This window comes from Protopterus annectens, chromosome 3.part0, assembly GCF_019279795.1.
Source record: "Protopterus annectens isolate FY-2018-M chromosome 3.part0, PAN1.0, whole genome shotgun sequence".
Lineage (NCBI taxonomy): Eukaryota > Metazoa > Chordata > Ceratodontiformes > Protopteridae > Protopterus > Protopterus annectens.
The window spans coordinates 850,866,786-850,882,796 of NC_056731.1; the positions used below are offsets into that span (position 1 = coordinate 850,866,786).

General features: G+C 42.0%; 1 protein-coding gene across 1 annotated transcript in view; it reads left to right on the plus strand.

Moving 5' to 3' along the window:
- Positions 1 to 6,737: 6,737 nt before the first annotated feature.
- PHLPP1 (PH domain and leucine rich repeat protein phosphatase 1) overlaps positions 6,738 to 16,011 on the plus strand; it is a 1,852,281-nt gene continuing 1,843,007 nt past the window's right edge. The window contains 1 exon segment of the mRNA XM_044065187.1: positions 6,738 to 7,198. Coding sequence (XP_043921122.1) covers positions 7,174 to 7,198 — 25 coding nt within the window. The 5' untranslated portion in view covers positions 6,738 to 7,173.

Here is a 16,011-nt window from a genome sequence, read left to right on the forward strand (position 1 = left end):
TACAGTTTATTTATGGCAAGGGTCCACCAGACTGGACGCCTGCCTTTGGATGATTGGGTCTTGGTTTTGTTTGGGATAGCATGATCCATGCATTCCTGGAGATGTCCGTAGAATGCATTTATATAGGATTCTGCAGTTTGGGCTGTAGTTTCCACTGGCCCTGGGGCCTTGAAGGATTCCACTTCGGTTTTGAGAAGTGAGAAGTTCGCTTTTGAGAAGTTTTTCACCGTGGTTTTCTGGGCTGGGGGTGGGGTCGGGATGTGGACATCCAGTAAAATTAATTTATGGTCTGATCTTACCAATGAGGGATATACTTCTGGTGTGGAGCATAGAGTCTCCATGTTGGTAATGATCAGGTCTAGTATGTTGTCCCCTCTTGTGGGAGTGGTGACTAGTTGTTCCATAGCATTTGAGTTTATAATTTCCAGGAATCTTTGGGCTAAGGTGCTGGGGCTTGAGTAGTGCTTCCAGTCAATGTTTGGGTAGTTGAAGTCACCCAATATAATGGTGTTTGGAGAGATCTTCCATGTTCTCCAATGTTTTCAGGAAAGCCGAATGGGATTCCTGACTGAGAGGGTGGTCTGTAGGATGCTGTAGGATGCTATAAACTGAAAAGCAGTCTTGCCCACTGTTAGTTGCACATGGATGGTCTTCGATACTTCGTGCAATGCCACTAACCTGGAGGTGTAGATATCCTTGATAAATATGGAAACTCCCCCTCCTTTTGTGGTTCGGTCCGGGTTTTGGGGCAGAGAAGCATGATATGAGGTATAGCCTGGTAGTGCTGGGGTGCTCTCTGGAGCCTTGAACCAGGTTTCTGTCACTGCACAGATATCGATGTTCTCCATACTGAGGAGAGCTTCGAGTGCGTGCATCTTGAGGTTAAGACTTCTGGCATTTAGCAGCATTACCCTTAGTTTCTTGTTCCTTGGGCTGTCTATGGGGGTGGGTTTGACTTTTGAACCTTGCCTAAAAAAGGCAATATGGGGGTGGAAAGAGCCTTTGCCAATATCAGAAATCCCAGTGGTGACTGGTGCAAGCCGTCCCTAGCAAAGCAACGTGGCTTTTCGAGCATGTCATCCCAGGCTGACAGACACTGGATTCCCTTTGAATGACACCAAAATTTTAGCCAATTGTTAAAATCGATCATTTTGTCTTTGTACTGTGGCATCATTCTAGGTGAGGGTAAGATGCTGCTCAAGGTCAGGGTCATACCAGCCTGGGCTACATGATCAGAGAGCTCCTTTATGTCTCTTTTCATGTAGTCCATTGAGGTACGTCTCAGGTCATTCACACCAGCATGTACAATGACAGAGTCATATTTGTATTTGCTTTGGAGTGACCTGAGTGCTTGCGTTGTGTCGGATCCTAGCACCTGACAGGCAGCTCACTGTGACCTTCTCTTTATTCAGCCTGGTGAGCGGGACGTCAGTGTGTCTGACAATAGAGTCACCTATAACAAGAGTATCAGGTGCGTTATTCAGCCTTAAGGGCTGTGGCTGCTTGGCACACTGACTTTGTGGGTTATGTGTTGTGTGTGTTTTGTTTTGAGGTAGCGTTTGCTTGGATGTCTGCTTTGAAGGTCTCTGTTGCTTAGGTAGATTTTTAATTAGAGCCTCCGAGTACGCTTTTGTGTATTTATGTGTTTGGTTCGCTGATGTGGTGGGACTATGTGATACTGGAATTGTGTTGTGTGAGGTTACCTTCTCCTCCTGACTGGTTACACCAGTTTTGAGATGAGAGAGCTCAGCCTCCAGTTTGGCTAAATAGTTGCATCTCTCACATATATTTGAACCTGTTTGGAGGAGGAGAGGGTTGTCCGTGTACATGAGACAGTTGTAACATTGCCTCAAAATTCCCAGATTCACCAGATGGACTGGAGAGGAAACCATTGACTGACCTTTGGACATGCTAGAGTAATAGGGAAACTGAATTTAAGACGGACCAATAGAGGACAGGGTAATCGTAGAGAGTATAAGAGTAAGTAGTGCTTATGGTTTAACAGTGCTAACTTTTAGGATTACTTAATTGGACCAGTGAAGGGCCTTAGAATGACAATATGGTGTTTAAATTGAGAGATAGAGCAGTTCTAAGGGAAAAAGTGAAGAGAAGACTTTGTGGAGCCAGGAATAGTTTAAACCCAATTCGGCGGCGCTGCCCGCGGTTGCGCTATGCACAAAAACGTGCAAAACAGGGTTTTAAGAGAGGAAGATGAAGGAGTTTTGGAATTGACCCAAAATGGCCAATAAAACTACAGTTTCAAGTCAGTAACCACTCCCACAGGGGCAGGCAGGCTGCACAATGTTTTTCACTGCCACTGATCAACAGAGAGACTTTCCTTTATCCCAAGCAAAAAATGGCCTCACAGAAACTTACAAACAGTTCAAGAACAGCAAGCCTGTAACTGAACTTTTTTAAATCTCAGAAAAGTGGGAAAAAAGCAAGATTTTTTTTTGTTTTTTCAGAGATAGCAGAGGTTAACAAGTATCAGCAAGTTATACCAGTGCAGTAAATGACACCACACAAGAGTGCTAGGCCAAAGACAGATAAAATGCAAGTTTTGAGAAAAAAACGATTTTAAAATAAGTGCAAACAGGAAATTCAGTAAACAGCTCTAGGTTGTGCTCTAAATACAGTTACTAATGCAGACATCAAATTTAACAAGCCAGAAAATGCTCAAAATAGGCGGCTATGTAGAAAAACTTAGCAAATAAACAGAGGAAAAATAAGTCTCAAAAGTGGCTCCTTTCTTTTCTCAGCATTTTCTCCTCTTGGTGGTGGGTGCTTCACCAACAGCCAACAAGCCTGAAAAGACGCCAAAACCACGAGGCAACCAGGTTTTAAGAGAGGAAGATGAAGGAGTTTTGGAATTGACCCAGAATGGCCAATAAAACTAGTTTCAAGTCAGTAACCACTCCCACAGGGGCAGGCAGGCTGCTCAATGTTTTTCACTGCCACTGATCAACAGAGAGACTTTCCTTTAGCCCAAGCAAAAAAATGGCCTCACAGAAACTTGCAAACAGTTCAAGAACAGCAAGCCTGTAACTGAACATTTTTAAATCTCAGAAAAGTGGGAAAAAAGCAAGTTTTTGCTTCTGAAAATACTGTAATCCTGTCCTTTGTTACAAATAAATACTGTCATATGCATTTCAATACCAAAGGCTTATACGTTATCTAGTTATGTAAATATTCTCTATAATATAAATATCTCTCTTGTGCATCTCTATAAATATTCTCTGCATGGCATTTTCTGAATAATAGAAGCAAATACTCCCAGAAAGGGTGGCAGACAGGTAATCCACAAAGTCATTCAACAGGGCACAGAAAGAAGAGAAACAGTAAGGGGGAAAGTAAAGATGGAAAGGAGGTACGATCATAACAGCACTTCTAAGGCAGATGACAGATTAGAGAGAAGTGAGTTGTCTCCTCCTGCTGTCCTGTAGATTTAGTACAATATAATGTAATACAAGAGATAAGAACTGCAAAAACTGATATGATGCAGACATACAAAACAAGTAGAATAAGTAATCTAACCACAAATCATAAACAAACATCACAAAAGAATGACAATTCTGTCAATACTGCTTTCCTAGTGCAATGAACAAATTCTGCACCTCAAATAAATATCGTAAAAGGTACATTACCACAAGGCAAACATTCTGAGCAATCCACCCCCCGCCAAAAAAAAAATTATAATCACACATCCACCTGAAACCTTACACACATATTAGTTACATACATGTGATGCGTCACTTACATGTCCTAATTTTATGGTACCAAATGAGCATAAATAACGAATCCATGTGCATTAATATACATTATTATTTGCATAATTAACACGGCACATACAAATAAGGCTTGGATATTATCATTAATATCATGAATAGTATAATGCAGGTGAACTCATTTTCTCAGCAAGTACATTCCTGCCTTTGAACATGTTTGTTTTTTCTGGTGCATTTTCTTACTGTTCTACATGTTGAATTCTCACAAAACCTTTGTTCATGTGCAGCTGTTCGTATTTGTTATATCTGACATCTTGCTTTCAGTGCTTAAATTATGCATTACTGTGCTTTTATGCATTATTTGTGTAGCCTGGATTTGATGTTTCTGTCTAACGTACTTTAAGCACCCCATTTAATTTTTGCACAGATGCAGGCATGTTTTGAGATATCCAACACTGGTCGAGTGACAGCCATGGAAATGTGGCCTCTTAGTACTGGATAATACACATAAGGAACCCAGACATGCACTGTCATGCTTGAGCTTCAAAAATCATAGTAAAAATGAGAACTGCTTTTCTCGGTAATAGTGATGGACTTCTCCGTTTTCTATAATTATTTAACAATAATGCAGGTATCCAGCATGGGGGCTGCCACCATCCTGTACCCCCCCCCCCCCAGAAGAACAACTGTTTTCAAACATATGTAGTACAACAAGGGAATTCATATACAATTACTAATGAAAATGCCTCTTACCATTTCTGTTGCTTCCTAATAATAATAATGCCTGCATCCAGCAAGGTGGCTGCTATCCCCTGAAATTCCTTCTGTTTTCTAATTTCAAGTAAACTTCTATGCATAACTACTGTTAAGGCCATGTGTGGAAGCATATTTTCATTTTTTACTTGGCTATGCTTAGGTTAGCCTTGTCCATCTGTCTGACATTGCAATGAAAATGTTCACGAAAAAGCCTTGACATGCATCTGTGTCCAACCAGCCTCACACAATGAAACAAAAAGTAGTGAAATAAGAACACAACAATGCCATTATTAATAGGGCTGCACTCCAATCACCATCATAGTGAAACAAAAAAAGTGAAACAGTTGGAAAGAAAAGAGACTATTATTGACAAGTTTGTTTAACTAACTGGTGTCATTTATGTATCCATTAGCAGCTTCCTACTGAATAGAATAGGTCATCTACCTTGTCCACATCCACACGGAGTGAACCAAATTTGAAGGATAGGATGAAAAGGAAAATAGATTCCCCAATTGTAAAATGTTCTGCAACTGTCAAGTTGGACAGGTTAGAATAACAGATTTTCCTAAAAATAAAGTAAATGTGAAGATTCAGTTTGTGATTACTTTTAATCAAATAACTTATGTTTTTTTCAAAGGTGTAGCTTAAGGAAAATGCTGAATAATTTCCATCATGTAAGCAAATTCTTGTACTGTGTAGCAGAAGGTCATTTCAGTTTAAATCAGAAATGTAGATTGCAACAATTTGGTAGTGACCACCACATAGTTATCTGGTTGTCAAAAATAAGCCACTATTACAAAGATCAAAAATAAAATGCTCAAATTATGAGCACTTAAAAAGCCCAGTTCATACACATGTCCAGTTCATACACATGTCCAGTTTCCATACACAAACATCACTCATGACAACACACACAGCAACTCAGTAACACACACAGTTATAATGACTTTGTTGGCTGAATGCATCTCAGCTGTCTCATTTTGACCAAATGAATAAAAATTAAAAATAATAAAAAAAAAAAATTCCTAGTTTTAAAGGCACTGTAACCCTCCAGGTCTCTTATCTGTCCCCGATTTTGCCTCTTAGATTTGCTATGTCCCTCATACAATTTTTGATTTTCTGGTATGTCCCTGAGGATTACAGTTAGTCAACAATGCCAGACATTAGAGTCTCATAATTCTTACCATTTAGACCATTGTAAAGAAGATGCATGCTCATTCTCTCTGTATTTCACTCTCTCTCACCCACACATATATGCACATACTCATGCACACATCTGTTGCTTTTTTCTTTTATTTATTTTACTCTCACGGAGCAGCAAATCTACATTTAGCAATAGTAAGCAATAGTGGCAGTTTGCTTTTGTTGGTCTGGGCTTTGCAGAATCTTAGTAGACTGTTAAGAAGTAGTGTACTTGTTTTTTACTGGGTGATATCTGTACATTAACACCCTGCTGGAGAATGTTTGTTCTCCAGTAAGGTAACAATGTACATTTTCACCCATTCTCTAATTCACTATAAAGAACAGTCTGTCTGATTTTCAGGAATTTCTTTATTATAGCTATACATGTACATTGTCTCACACACACATATATATATATATATATATATATATATATATATATATATATATATATATATTATATATAAATCTAAACAACAACAACAAAACATTGCAATTGAAGCTGCCTTGGTGGATTTTAGGGTTGTCCAATTAAGCTTGCAGATAATAAGAAATACAAGTAACCAGTACCTGCCAAGCCTAAGGCATTCAGGACTGAAGTAGGCCTGGAAACAGTAGCAAATTTAAAGGTTTTAAAGACACTTCAGTGAAAATTCATCAACAATAAAATAATTGAGTTAGAATCTGCAACATTGCCAGACTTTATAAATGCTCTAGACATTTATCGAGCAGTTGAAAGTGCTTGTGTCCGTCACTGTGTGAGAAGGAAAATGCAAAGTCAGTGACATTACAATACGGGTTGCAGACAGACTTACTGTAACTGTACCAAAAATATTTTCACTGTGTTCCATACAGCAGAGAGGGCAGAACAGAAGTGGTCACACATACCTTTATTTGTGGCATCGCTCGACCTACTTCTTCCTTACAATGAGAGTCTCCCTTCGAGTACGACTACGACAACCTATGGCTGTGGGTCCTCACCAGACCCTCCTTGACACATACAGTCCTGCTTTACCCCACGCAAACAGAGTCTCGACGCTTTCCCGACTCGCGCGAGCTCTTCTATCTTCCGCGCATGCGTGGATTCGAATTCTGAGTCCGGATTGTAAAACCCGGACGAATCGCGGACGTTTTAAAAACCGCCTGGACAGGAGGACATGTCTGGGGAAAACCGGACGTATGGTAAGCCTACTGAGGGCACAACAGAAGCGGTCATACATACCTTTATTTATGCCATCTCTCAACCTCCTTCTCTCTGACAGTGAGAGTCTCACTCCGAGTCCGACTCAGACAACCTGTGGCTGTGGGTCCTCCCCGGACCCTCCTTGACACATACAGTCCTGCTTTTCCCCACGCAAACAGAGTCTCGACGCTTTTGCGATTCGCGCGAGCTCTTCTACCTTCCGCGCCTGCGTGGATTCGAATTCTAAGTCGGGATTGTAAAACCCGGACAAATCACGGACGTTTTAAAACCCGCCCGGACGCCTGGACAGGAGCACAAAAAGAGGACATGTCCGGGGAAAACCGGACGTATGGTAAGCCTACTTGTAACTATTTTTTTCAAATCCCACCTTTACATTGCTCTTCCTTTTCAATTGGTTCATCTAGGAGAAGATTAAGACAGTGTCAGAGTCTGTTTATTTTACCAGAATAAGTAGTAAAAACTGTGCATGTCTCTCACTCATCATGCTTGCAATATTTTTACCATTAATTGAGCAGTATTTCTTTAAGTATCCTTGCAGATCTACAGGTAGCCCTTCCTTCCACTTCACAGTCAAACAAGTTAATTTCAAATGCTAGTATGCTGTGTTTAGAAGTGGTTCACGTTGTGCCCAGGATTTGTGTTTACAAAAAAAGTCATTTGCCTTCCTTCTGTCAGAGCTACAGCTGAGAGGGGATGCCAGTTTTCTTCCTGCTATAAAATTGTAGTAAGGAAGGAAGTTTGTCTTACCGCAGCTGTTTTTAGAAACCACACCCTGAGGGTTCATATGCACAGAAAGCAGTAGGTCAGGGTTAAGAGTGCCTTTTGCAGATTAACTGTCCAATCTGTGGTTTCTTTCATTCCTTGCTTTTGTTGTGCCTTTGACACATTTGTTTTTAATATGCATTCTTTGTGCTGCTCTGTTCACAGTAAAATAATTGCTACTGAGACACAGCATGTTGGAGGTGTATGATGATAATGTGGGCAGGATGAGCAAGTCTTGCTGGAATAAGATGCATGGGTTCAAGTTCTGAAAGTGTAACATACAAGGCTGAGCAATGCATATCTGTCTTCATTATTTCATTCTCCTTAGGAAAGCTACTGCATTTTTTTGAAGTTTTTTTGTATCAAACCTCTCAACTTCTTTATCCAAGAATTCTGGACAAAGCCTAAAGTAGCTTAGGAACAGTTTAATACTCTAATTCATTTTAAAAGTTAATATAACAGGACCTGATGTTATGCATTTAATTATCCATCATGTCTGGGTCTTGAATCTGATGTCGGCTCCAATCTGGCACTTTACAAAGTAGATTCAAGGCTCAAGCTCCTCCCAACTTCCATAATCCCTTTCTACCTTCAAACCCTCAGCTCTCATTTGCCGTGTTTCGCTACAGATGTGATTCCTGGCTCGCAGCGTTAGTTAAGGATTTTTTTCTTGGACTTTGCTAGGTTAAGTGATATATTTCTATTTTTCTGGATAGTTTAGCTCTTTCCATACCTCCCCTCCCTTTTTTTTTTAGCTCACTTGTTGCATTAGGCTTCTGTCCTTTCTTGCCCTTCTTTCCCTTTTGGCACTTGCTGCCTTTTACTCCTGTTATCTCCCCTGTGCTTTCTGTAGTTCCATTCCTCTTAGTTTTTTTTTTTGGGGGGGGGGGGGTGTTGTGTTTATTTTCAGGTGGTGAGTGTTTGGTTCCTACTACTTGTTGAGGAACTGTATGGGTAGTTTAGGGGCTTTGTATTTGTGCATGTGTGCGTGTATGTATGTGTGTGCTTGCTAGTAGGACTGTGTCAGAGAGACAAACCTACTGAATTTAAAAGATGTTCTTGTGGGTGGAAGATGTCTAATTCTGATGCCCACAAGAAGTGTGTTTATTGCCTGGGCTCTACCACCTTGAGGCTGAATGCTCAGTTTGTACTGCTTTCAATCCTTGAGCATTGGTGGATCGCCGGAACAAACTGCTGCTCAAGGGCATGGCCCAGGGGGGGTCCCTTTGTTCCAGGCTCCCCTTCTTCCAGTGGCCACAAGGATTCCAAAAAGAAAATCTCATCTATCTCCCTGGGGGTGTTTCTACTGGCTTCCCAAAAAACGTTTGAGACTCTGATACTAGTTCCTTGGATCTGAAGTCATCTTTGGCAGTTTAGTATCCAAAGGCTCAGGATCCATTTTCTGGTGCTGAGGCCTCCTCGGATCGGAGACCTTTGGATCCTACGTCTGTTCCCTAGGCTCCTTTAGTTTCCACAGATCAGAGACAGCCTGATTTACTAGGTTTGAATCCAACACAAGCATCGGATCCAGAGTTGATTATTCTGGGCTCCCCAGAACGGGAACACTATGGAATGGTGGTGGGATCCAAGCTGGCTTCCCCTTCAAAGCCCAATCATTCTTCAGCCTCTTCAGATCTCCCAGTAGCATCTTACCTTCTGACATGGACAGGATGATGGAGTTTCCTTAAGGCCCAGATAGAAATGGGCCTTTTGGCATCCCCAGCCTGTTTGGACTCTGGGCGATAAAAACTGATAAACGAACAAACTGAATAAAACACGAACAAGTCCGAGCGACACTGGCAACCACACTCTGTTTAATAAATTGAAACGCTTTTCGTCTGTTACAAAGCAGACTTCTTCAGAATACATTAAAAATGAACACCAGCTCCATTTAAATAGCTCAAACAGCATAAAAAAGTGGGAAGGTTAATCCACCAATAAAGTTACCATAACCGCTTAAAGGGAAACCATACAAATCGCAATAAATAATATATAGCACAAAAAATAATATATGTGGCCAAGCATCCGTTCTTAACAAACAAAGAATATGAATAATTGTATTTTCATTTTATGTATTTATTCATTTTTTTATTTTCTTTGATGTATAAGTTGTCCACAGTTTTAAAATGTCTTGTGTATGATTTGGCTGTTTAAGGACGGATGCTTGGCCACATATATTATTGTTTGTGCTATATTTTATTTGTGATTTGTATGGTTTCCTTTTAAGCAGTTATGGTAACTTTATTGATGGATTAATCTTCCCGCTTGTTTATGCTGTTTGAGCTATTTAAATGGAGCTGGTGTTCATTTTTAATGTATTCTGAAGAAGTCTGCTTTGTAGCAGACTAAAAGCACTTCAATTTATTAAACAGAGTGTGCTTGGTCTCTGGGAGATCCCCAGCTCATAAATTGAATTCTCCTCTTCCGATTCCTATGGTTTCGGAATCCAAGGTCCCGGTGTTCCCTAGGAAGACATTGGAGGATCTAGGAATGTCAGTTTTCCTAGTTCCTCCAGGTTCCTTTACTAGCTTGGTTCCTGTGGCTTTGGACCAGAGAGGGTTTTGGCTCTGACAGGTCGGCGCTGGGTCCCTTGGTCCATGTTTTTTGGATCAGTCCCTTCCTTTTGGGGGCTTCAGCCTTTGACAGCTTGGGCTTGACACTGTCCAAGGGGCCTGAGCCTGGGGTGGGCTCCACTGCCCCTTCCCTTGTGGTTTTGGCTGTGGGGGATAGGGATGGCGGTCTCCTAGAGTCCTTGGGCTTTTCAGGTGGTAGAACAGACCTTCTCAAAGTCTGGAGCAGCGTTCTCCCCTCTTCTGGGAGCATCCCAGCTCATTACTGTCAGATGTCCTGTGCCCATTCATCCTGTCCAGGGTCAGTCTTCCTGCGATGGCCTTCAGACATCAAGAACCCCATTGGCTTCCCTCTATTCTGAGCCCTCTCCTAAGCCCCATACAGAAGTCACTTTGGAAGAAACTGCAAGGGGGGAGGCAATTCGACTCCCCCATGGAGTCCCTTATGGATGACATGGATTTTTACAAAGGGGATGGGTCCCCCATATCTCTTCCAAATTATGTCTCCTTTGGGAACATTCTTGAGCTGTTGAAGTAGAAAGGCAGTTGGTCTCTCCAACCTCCGTCTTTGGAGAAATATGTGTTCCTGAAGGCATTCGTGATGAGCCTATCTACTTCCTGGGTCTCCCCCCTTGCGGACGAACTTATGGAAAGAATCTGACACTGTGGAACCAGTTCCTAAGAAAGCAGATAAGTTTTTGAGCCCCCCCCCCCACAGACAGAGTGCACTGGAGCAAGGGAGTGCCAGTCGATGCTATTGTGGTGGCTGCAGCCACATAAAAGCAGCTGGCGGACTAGAGCTCCAATGTCCATCCTCCGAACCATGAATCTCTGGCGATTGACAGACATGAGAAGTGTGTTTACACTTCAGCCAGTTTTGGCCTGTGAGCTCTCGATTGTTTGACTAAGTTTACCCGCTTCCAAAAAGATCTGATTTCCGAGCTCACCAAGTCTCTCAGAGTTGATGCCGTCGTGGGACCTCAAGAAGGTGTCTCCCAAGCTCACCACTCTTTCTTCTATTACCAGTTCCTAGATGAGGCTGATTTCCAACGTAGTGGAGGGCACCTCTCAAGTGGCCAGTGCTGGCATTGTCATTGGATGTCATGCCTGCATGTGGTTATACGGGTTTGCGGAACCCTGTAAAGCATCCTTTACTAATGCCCCATTCAATGGTTCCTCACTATTTGGACCTTCTGTCAAAGAAACCTCAACTCACACTGAGCAGAAGGGCAAGACTCTGTCGGTGGTGGGGATCAAGTTTTCTACTCACCAAAGGTTCTTTTCCAAAAAAACGATGGGGAAGTAAGAAGCTGTGGTTCTGCAGGTTGCATGGTTACTTCCAAGATGCTCCAGAGGACTTCTCTTCCAGAGGCAGGGGAAGGGGATTTGATGGTAGATGCCGCCTTAGGGGCAGAGGGGGTTCGCAAAATCAGGGCTTCAGGGAACCTTTCTCTGAGCCCTTTTAGTGACCCTTAGGTGTTATGTGGCTATCCTGCCCTGGAGGCAGTCTGGGATTGTTTTTCATTGCATCCAAGTGCCTGAGCATCAAATTGGTTACAGTGGTGATCAAACCAGGACCGCCTGCTTGTAAAGCGTACACTCTAATCACTACACTATTGCAGCACTTGGTCAGAGGGTGCTCAAGATTATGTCCAAGGGTTATTACATTCCCTTTTCCCAACCTCCTCCCAAGTCCAAGAAGGTTCTCCCTACTGTGCCACCCAGTTAGAGAGAACTGGCCCAGAGAGAAGTTTTGACACCACTAGAAAAAAAAAGAACCATCCAGGAGGTCCCAGCAGGACAAGGAGAATCTAGAACTTATTCTCGTTTCTTTTTGGTGCCAGAAAAGACCTGGGACCTATGTCCGATTCTGGACCTCAACAAGCTGAACTTGCCCATCAAGAAGTTGAAATTCCAGATGGTCACTGCTCAGTCCATCCTGCCACCATTGCAGAGGATAAATGGATGTGCTGCATAGACCTCCAGGATGCCTACTATCCTATCAAAATAGACAAGGGCTCCAGGAGGCACCTGCACTTCCAGATCAGCGACGATCATTTTCAGTTCAGAGCCTTCCCATTTGGACTCGCCACAGCCCCCAGAGTGTTCAGAAATGCTTAGCAGTTGTAGTGGCTCACCTGAGATTTCAGGACTTTCCATACCTGGACGATTGGCTCCTCACCGCTCCCACGAGCCATCAACTGGTTTCTGTCATGCAGTACCTCCTTCAAACCTTCAAAATGCTAGGGATTACCATCAAATTGGCTAAGTCGAAGCTGTCACCAGTACAAAGTGTAGAATTCATTGGGACTCATCTCAACCCAGTCTCAGATGTTGCAGCATTGCCCTCCCATGGAGTGGACTTGATCAGTCCACTGGTCAGGGCCATCTTGGAGGTTCCATCACCACAGACGCATCTCATTCTGAGAGCACTGTGGGTCCTTGTCAGCAGCTGTTCTCATTCCTGTAGCGAGATACTATATGCGGGTTGTCCAATGCAGTGGTCTGTTCTGTCACACCCAATCTCTATGCCTATTCCATTGACTCTCGTTTACAGATGGCACCTGTAGTGGTGGTTTAAATCAGAGGATGTCCTTCAGGGCAGGCTGTTTTCTGTTCCCCCACCCACAGCCACTGTGACCACAGACACTTCCCTGCTGGGGTGGGGATGTCATTTTCAGGGCAGGACCGTTCAAGGCATGTGGCCCCCTTCTGAGACCAAATTGCATTTAAACGTTCTAGAGATGAGGGCAATCCTCCTCTTATTGCAAGCCTTTCAGGATTGCCTTCCTCTGTGAATGGTGGCGATTCAGACGTCTGTGGTCTGGTATATCAACAAGCAAGGGGGAACACAATCATACCCATTGTGTGGAGATGCCATGAGTGTGGGGATGGGCATTCTCTTTCAGCTTTCTCCTTGCAACGCACCCACCCGGGGAGTCCAGCGTCCCAGCAGACCAGCTCAGCAGGTCTGTATGACCCCACATAAGTGGTCCTGTCGGTGGTACCTCAGATTTCCACGTGGTGGGACCAACCTTGCTGCAATCCTTTTGCATCCCTGATGAACAAGAAATGTAGCAGGTACTTTGCTTTGATTCCCCCAGAGGGGCAAATCCCTGATGGACGCTCTTGTACATGATTGGCCTCTGGGTCTTCTGTACGCATATCCTCCTCTGCTCCCCAAAGTTCTTCAGAAAGCCTTCAGGCTGCGAAGTTCCATGATTCTCATTGCTGATTTCTGGCCTCATCAGGTGTGGTTCCCCTTCTCAGGTCTCATTTCAAGCATCTTCCCTGGATACTGGATCCCGATCTGGATCTCATCTCTCACCCATCAGTGCAACTGCCCAATATTTGGTCACTTCGCGACAGTGTGGTTTCTTCACTTCCTGTCATAGTAAAGCAGACCAGGCTGGATTCTCCTGTCAGAAAAATTATACTGGCCTTGCAGAAGCTTTCTACTCAAAAGGTCCACTGTAGTATGTGGAAACATTTATTTTTTTGGGCCGTGGAATGGAATCTTGATCCTTTCTCAGTTCCTATACTAGATATTCTCCTTTTATTAACATCACCTTATCAGGATGGAGCTAGCTTCTCTACTGTCAAGCTGCAGTTGGTAGTCGTTATTTCTAATTATCATGTCAGTACTTGATCCACCTTTTCCCTTTAGGTTATGTAAGGCCTTCATGAAGGACATCTTTCTTCTTGGGCCTCCTGTCAAAGATTCCCTCCCCTCCTTGGGAATTGATATTGATACTGCAGTCTCTTACCCAAAGTCTCTCTGAGCCTGCTCATTCTTGTGATCTCATATTTATTATGTGGAAGACTGCCTTTCTGGTAGCTATTACTTCAGCCAAGATAGTTTCTGAATTATACAGGCCTTATCTTCTAAACCTCCATATATCCTTTTTCGTAAGGACAGGGTGACTTTACAAACTAACCCCTCTTTTATGCCTAAGGTAGCTACTGAAAGAAATCTCAACCAGGATATCCAGTTGCCTGTTTTCTTTCCTAATTACTTCAGTAAGGGTTAATATCTCCTCCATACCTTGGACATACATAGACAGATGAGATGTTATTTACATAGGACTAAATTTTAAGAAAATCTGACCAGTTATTCATGGCTTTTTCCTTGAACAGGTGTGACCAAGCGGTTTCTAAGCTGATGATTTCTAAATGGATCTCTAGTTGTGTTTCCCTGGTTTACTCTGAGAAAGATGGAGCTCTCTCATCCACTTAAGGCGCATTCTCTTAGGTCAGTGGATACTACTTTGCCCTTCTCTGTTAGGATGTCCTAAGGTGAGATTTGTGCTGCAGACACTTGGTCTACCCCTCTCACTTTTGCTCATTGTAAACTGGATATGGTCTCCAGAAGCAGAGCATCTTTTGCTTCCACATTGCTCAGGCATTTCCTTCCTTAGGGCTGCCCAGGGTTCTTTGTAGCTGGGGATTTTGACCTAGACGTGATGAATAATGAAATGGATAACATCAGATCAATAGTTGTGTACTTAACAATAACTTGGTAAATGTGTTATCCTATTGCATTATTCATCACGTCCTACCCTCCTGCCCCCCTCCATGTTTCTGGTGGTTCTGGAGAAGCTGGAGCTTCAGGCCCTTGAGCTACTGCCTCTAGTTGTTCTAATGCTATTATTTTCTGTGTCAAGTTGGTTGGTTATGTGTACGAGTGTTTTTCCTTCCTTGGTCAGCAAACTCTGAGTGTTTAAAGGTAGAAGAGGATTATGGGAGATGGAAGGAGCTTGAGCCTTGAATCTACTCTGTAAAGTATCAGATCCAAGACCCAGTCTTGATGAATAATGCAATAGGATAACACAAATACCAAGTTATGTTAAGTACATAATTACTGTTTTTCATCATCATGCATTTTGAACAATAAGAAGTGTGAAACTGTAAATACTGGCATTATTGCCTGACCTTAATCCTCAGTGACTTACCAGAAAATTTAAATTTTATGAAGGATAGGATAACAATATGAGAGAAAATCTGAGACTGACTATCTCTTTACCAAACTTTACCATGGGGATACAGGGGGTCCCGATTCTTTGAGACTCGAATGTAAGGAATTGATGTGGCAACTTAAATTAGAAGCTTACCATCCACCTGGGCTGAATAGTATGCTTTCTATCAGTTGCTTTCTTAAATTGAAGAGTTTAGCTAGATGAAGTTTTGTAGATTGACTCTAATCCCGTTGGGAATGATTAATTTTGCTGTTATTTATTTAGGAGTGTCATATTTTTCATGGATTGTTTTTTTACTTGTCAGCTTAGATTGACAATATGGTCAGTGTAATCTGTTATTACTGGTGCTAATTTAGATATGTTCTCGATGTGTTTAATTCTTAGGTTAATAACCACTCTTGTTGACCTTTTATTCCATATAGGATGTGTAGTTTGATTAACTATCGAAACATCATCTATTTAATGACATTGTCCATTAGTCATTGAAAGCTTTTTAATACATGACATATAATATAAAATATATTTGACATTTAATTTTTAGATTTATATAATCTAATTATTAAATAATCTGTGCCTATAGTTTTATAGTCGTGTGTGTGAACAGTAGTACCATTAGATGGGAAAGATAACACACTATAGTAAATTAGTTCATATATATTTTTTAAAAATTTTAGATTTTTTAAGTAGATTTATAGATGTACAGTATACATTTAATATTTAATATTCTGTGGTTAGTTTTGTATTTGATCACAGTTTTATTGAACACCGCTCTTATGCAGACTTATAAAGTTTTTTATACTGGCGCTATATACATATGGATTCTTTCGCATGTCTTT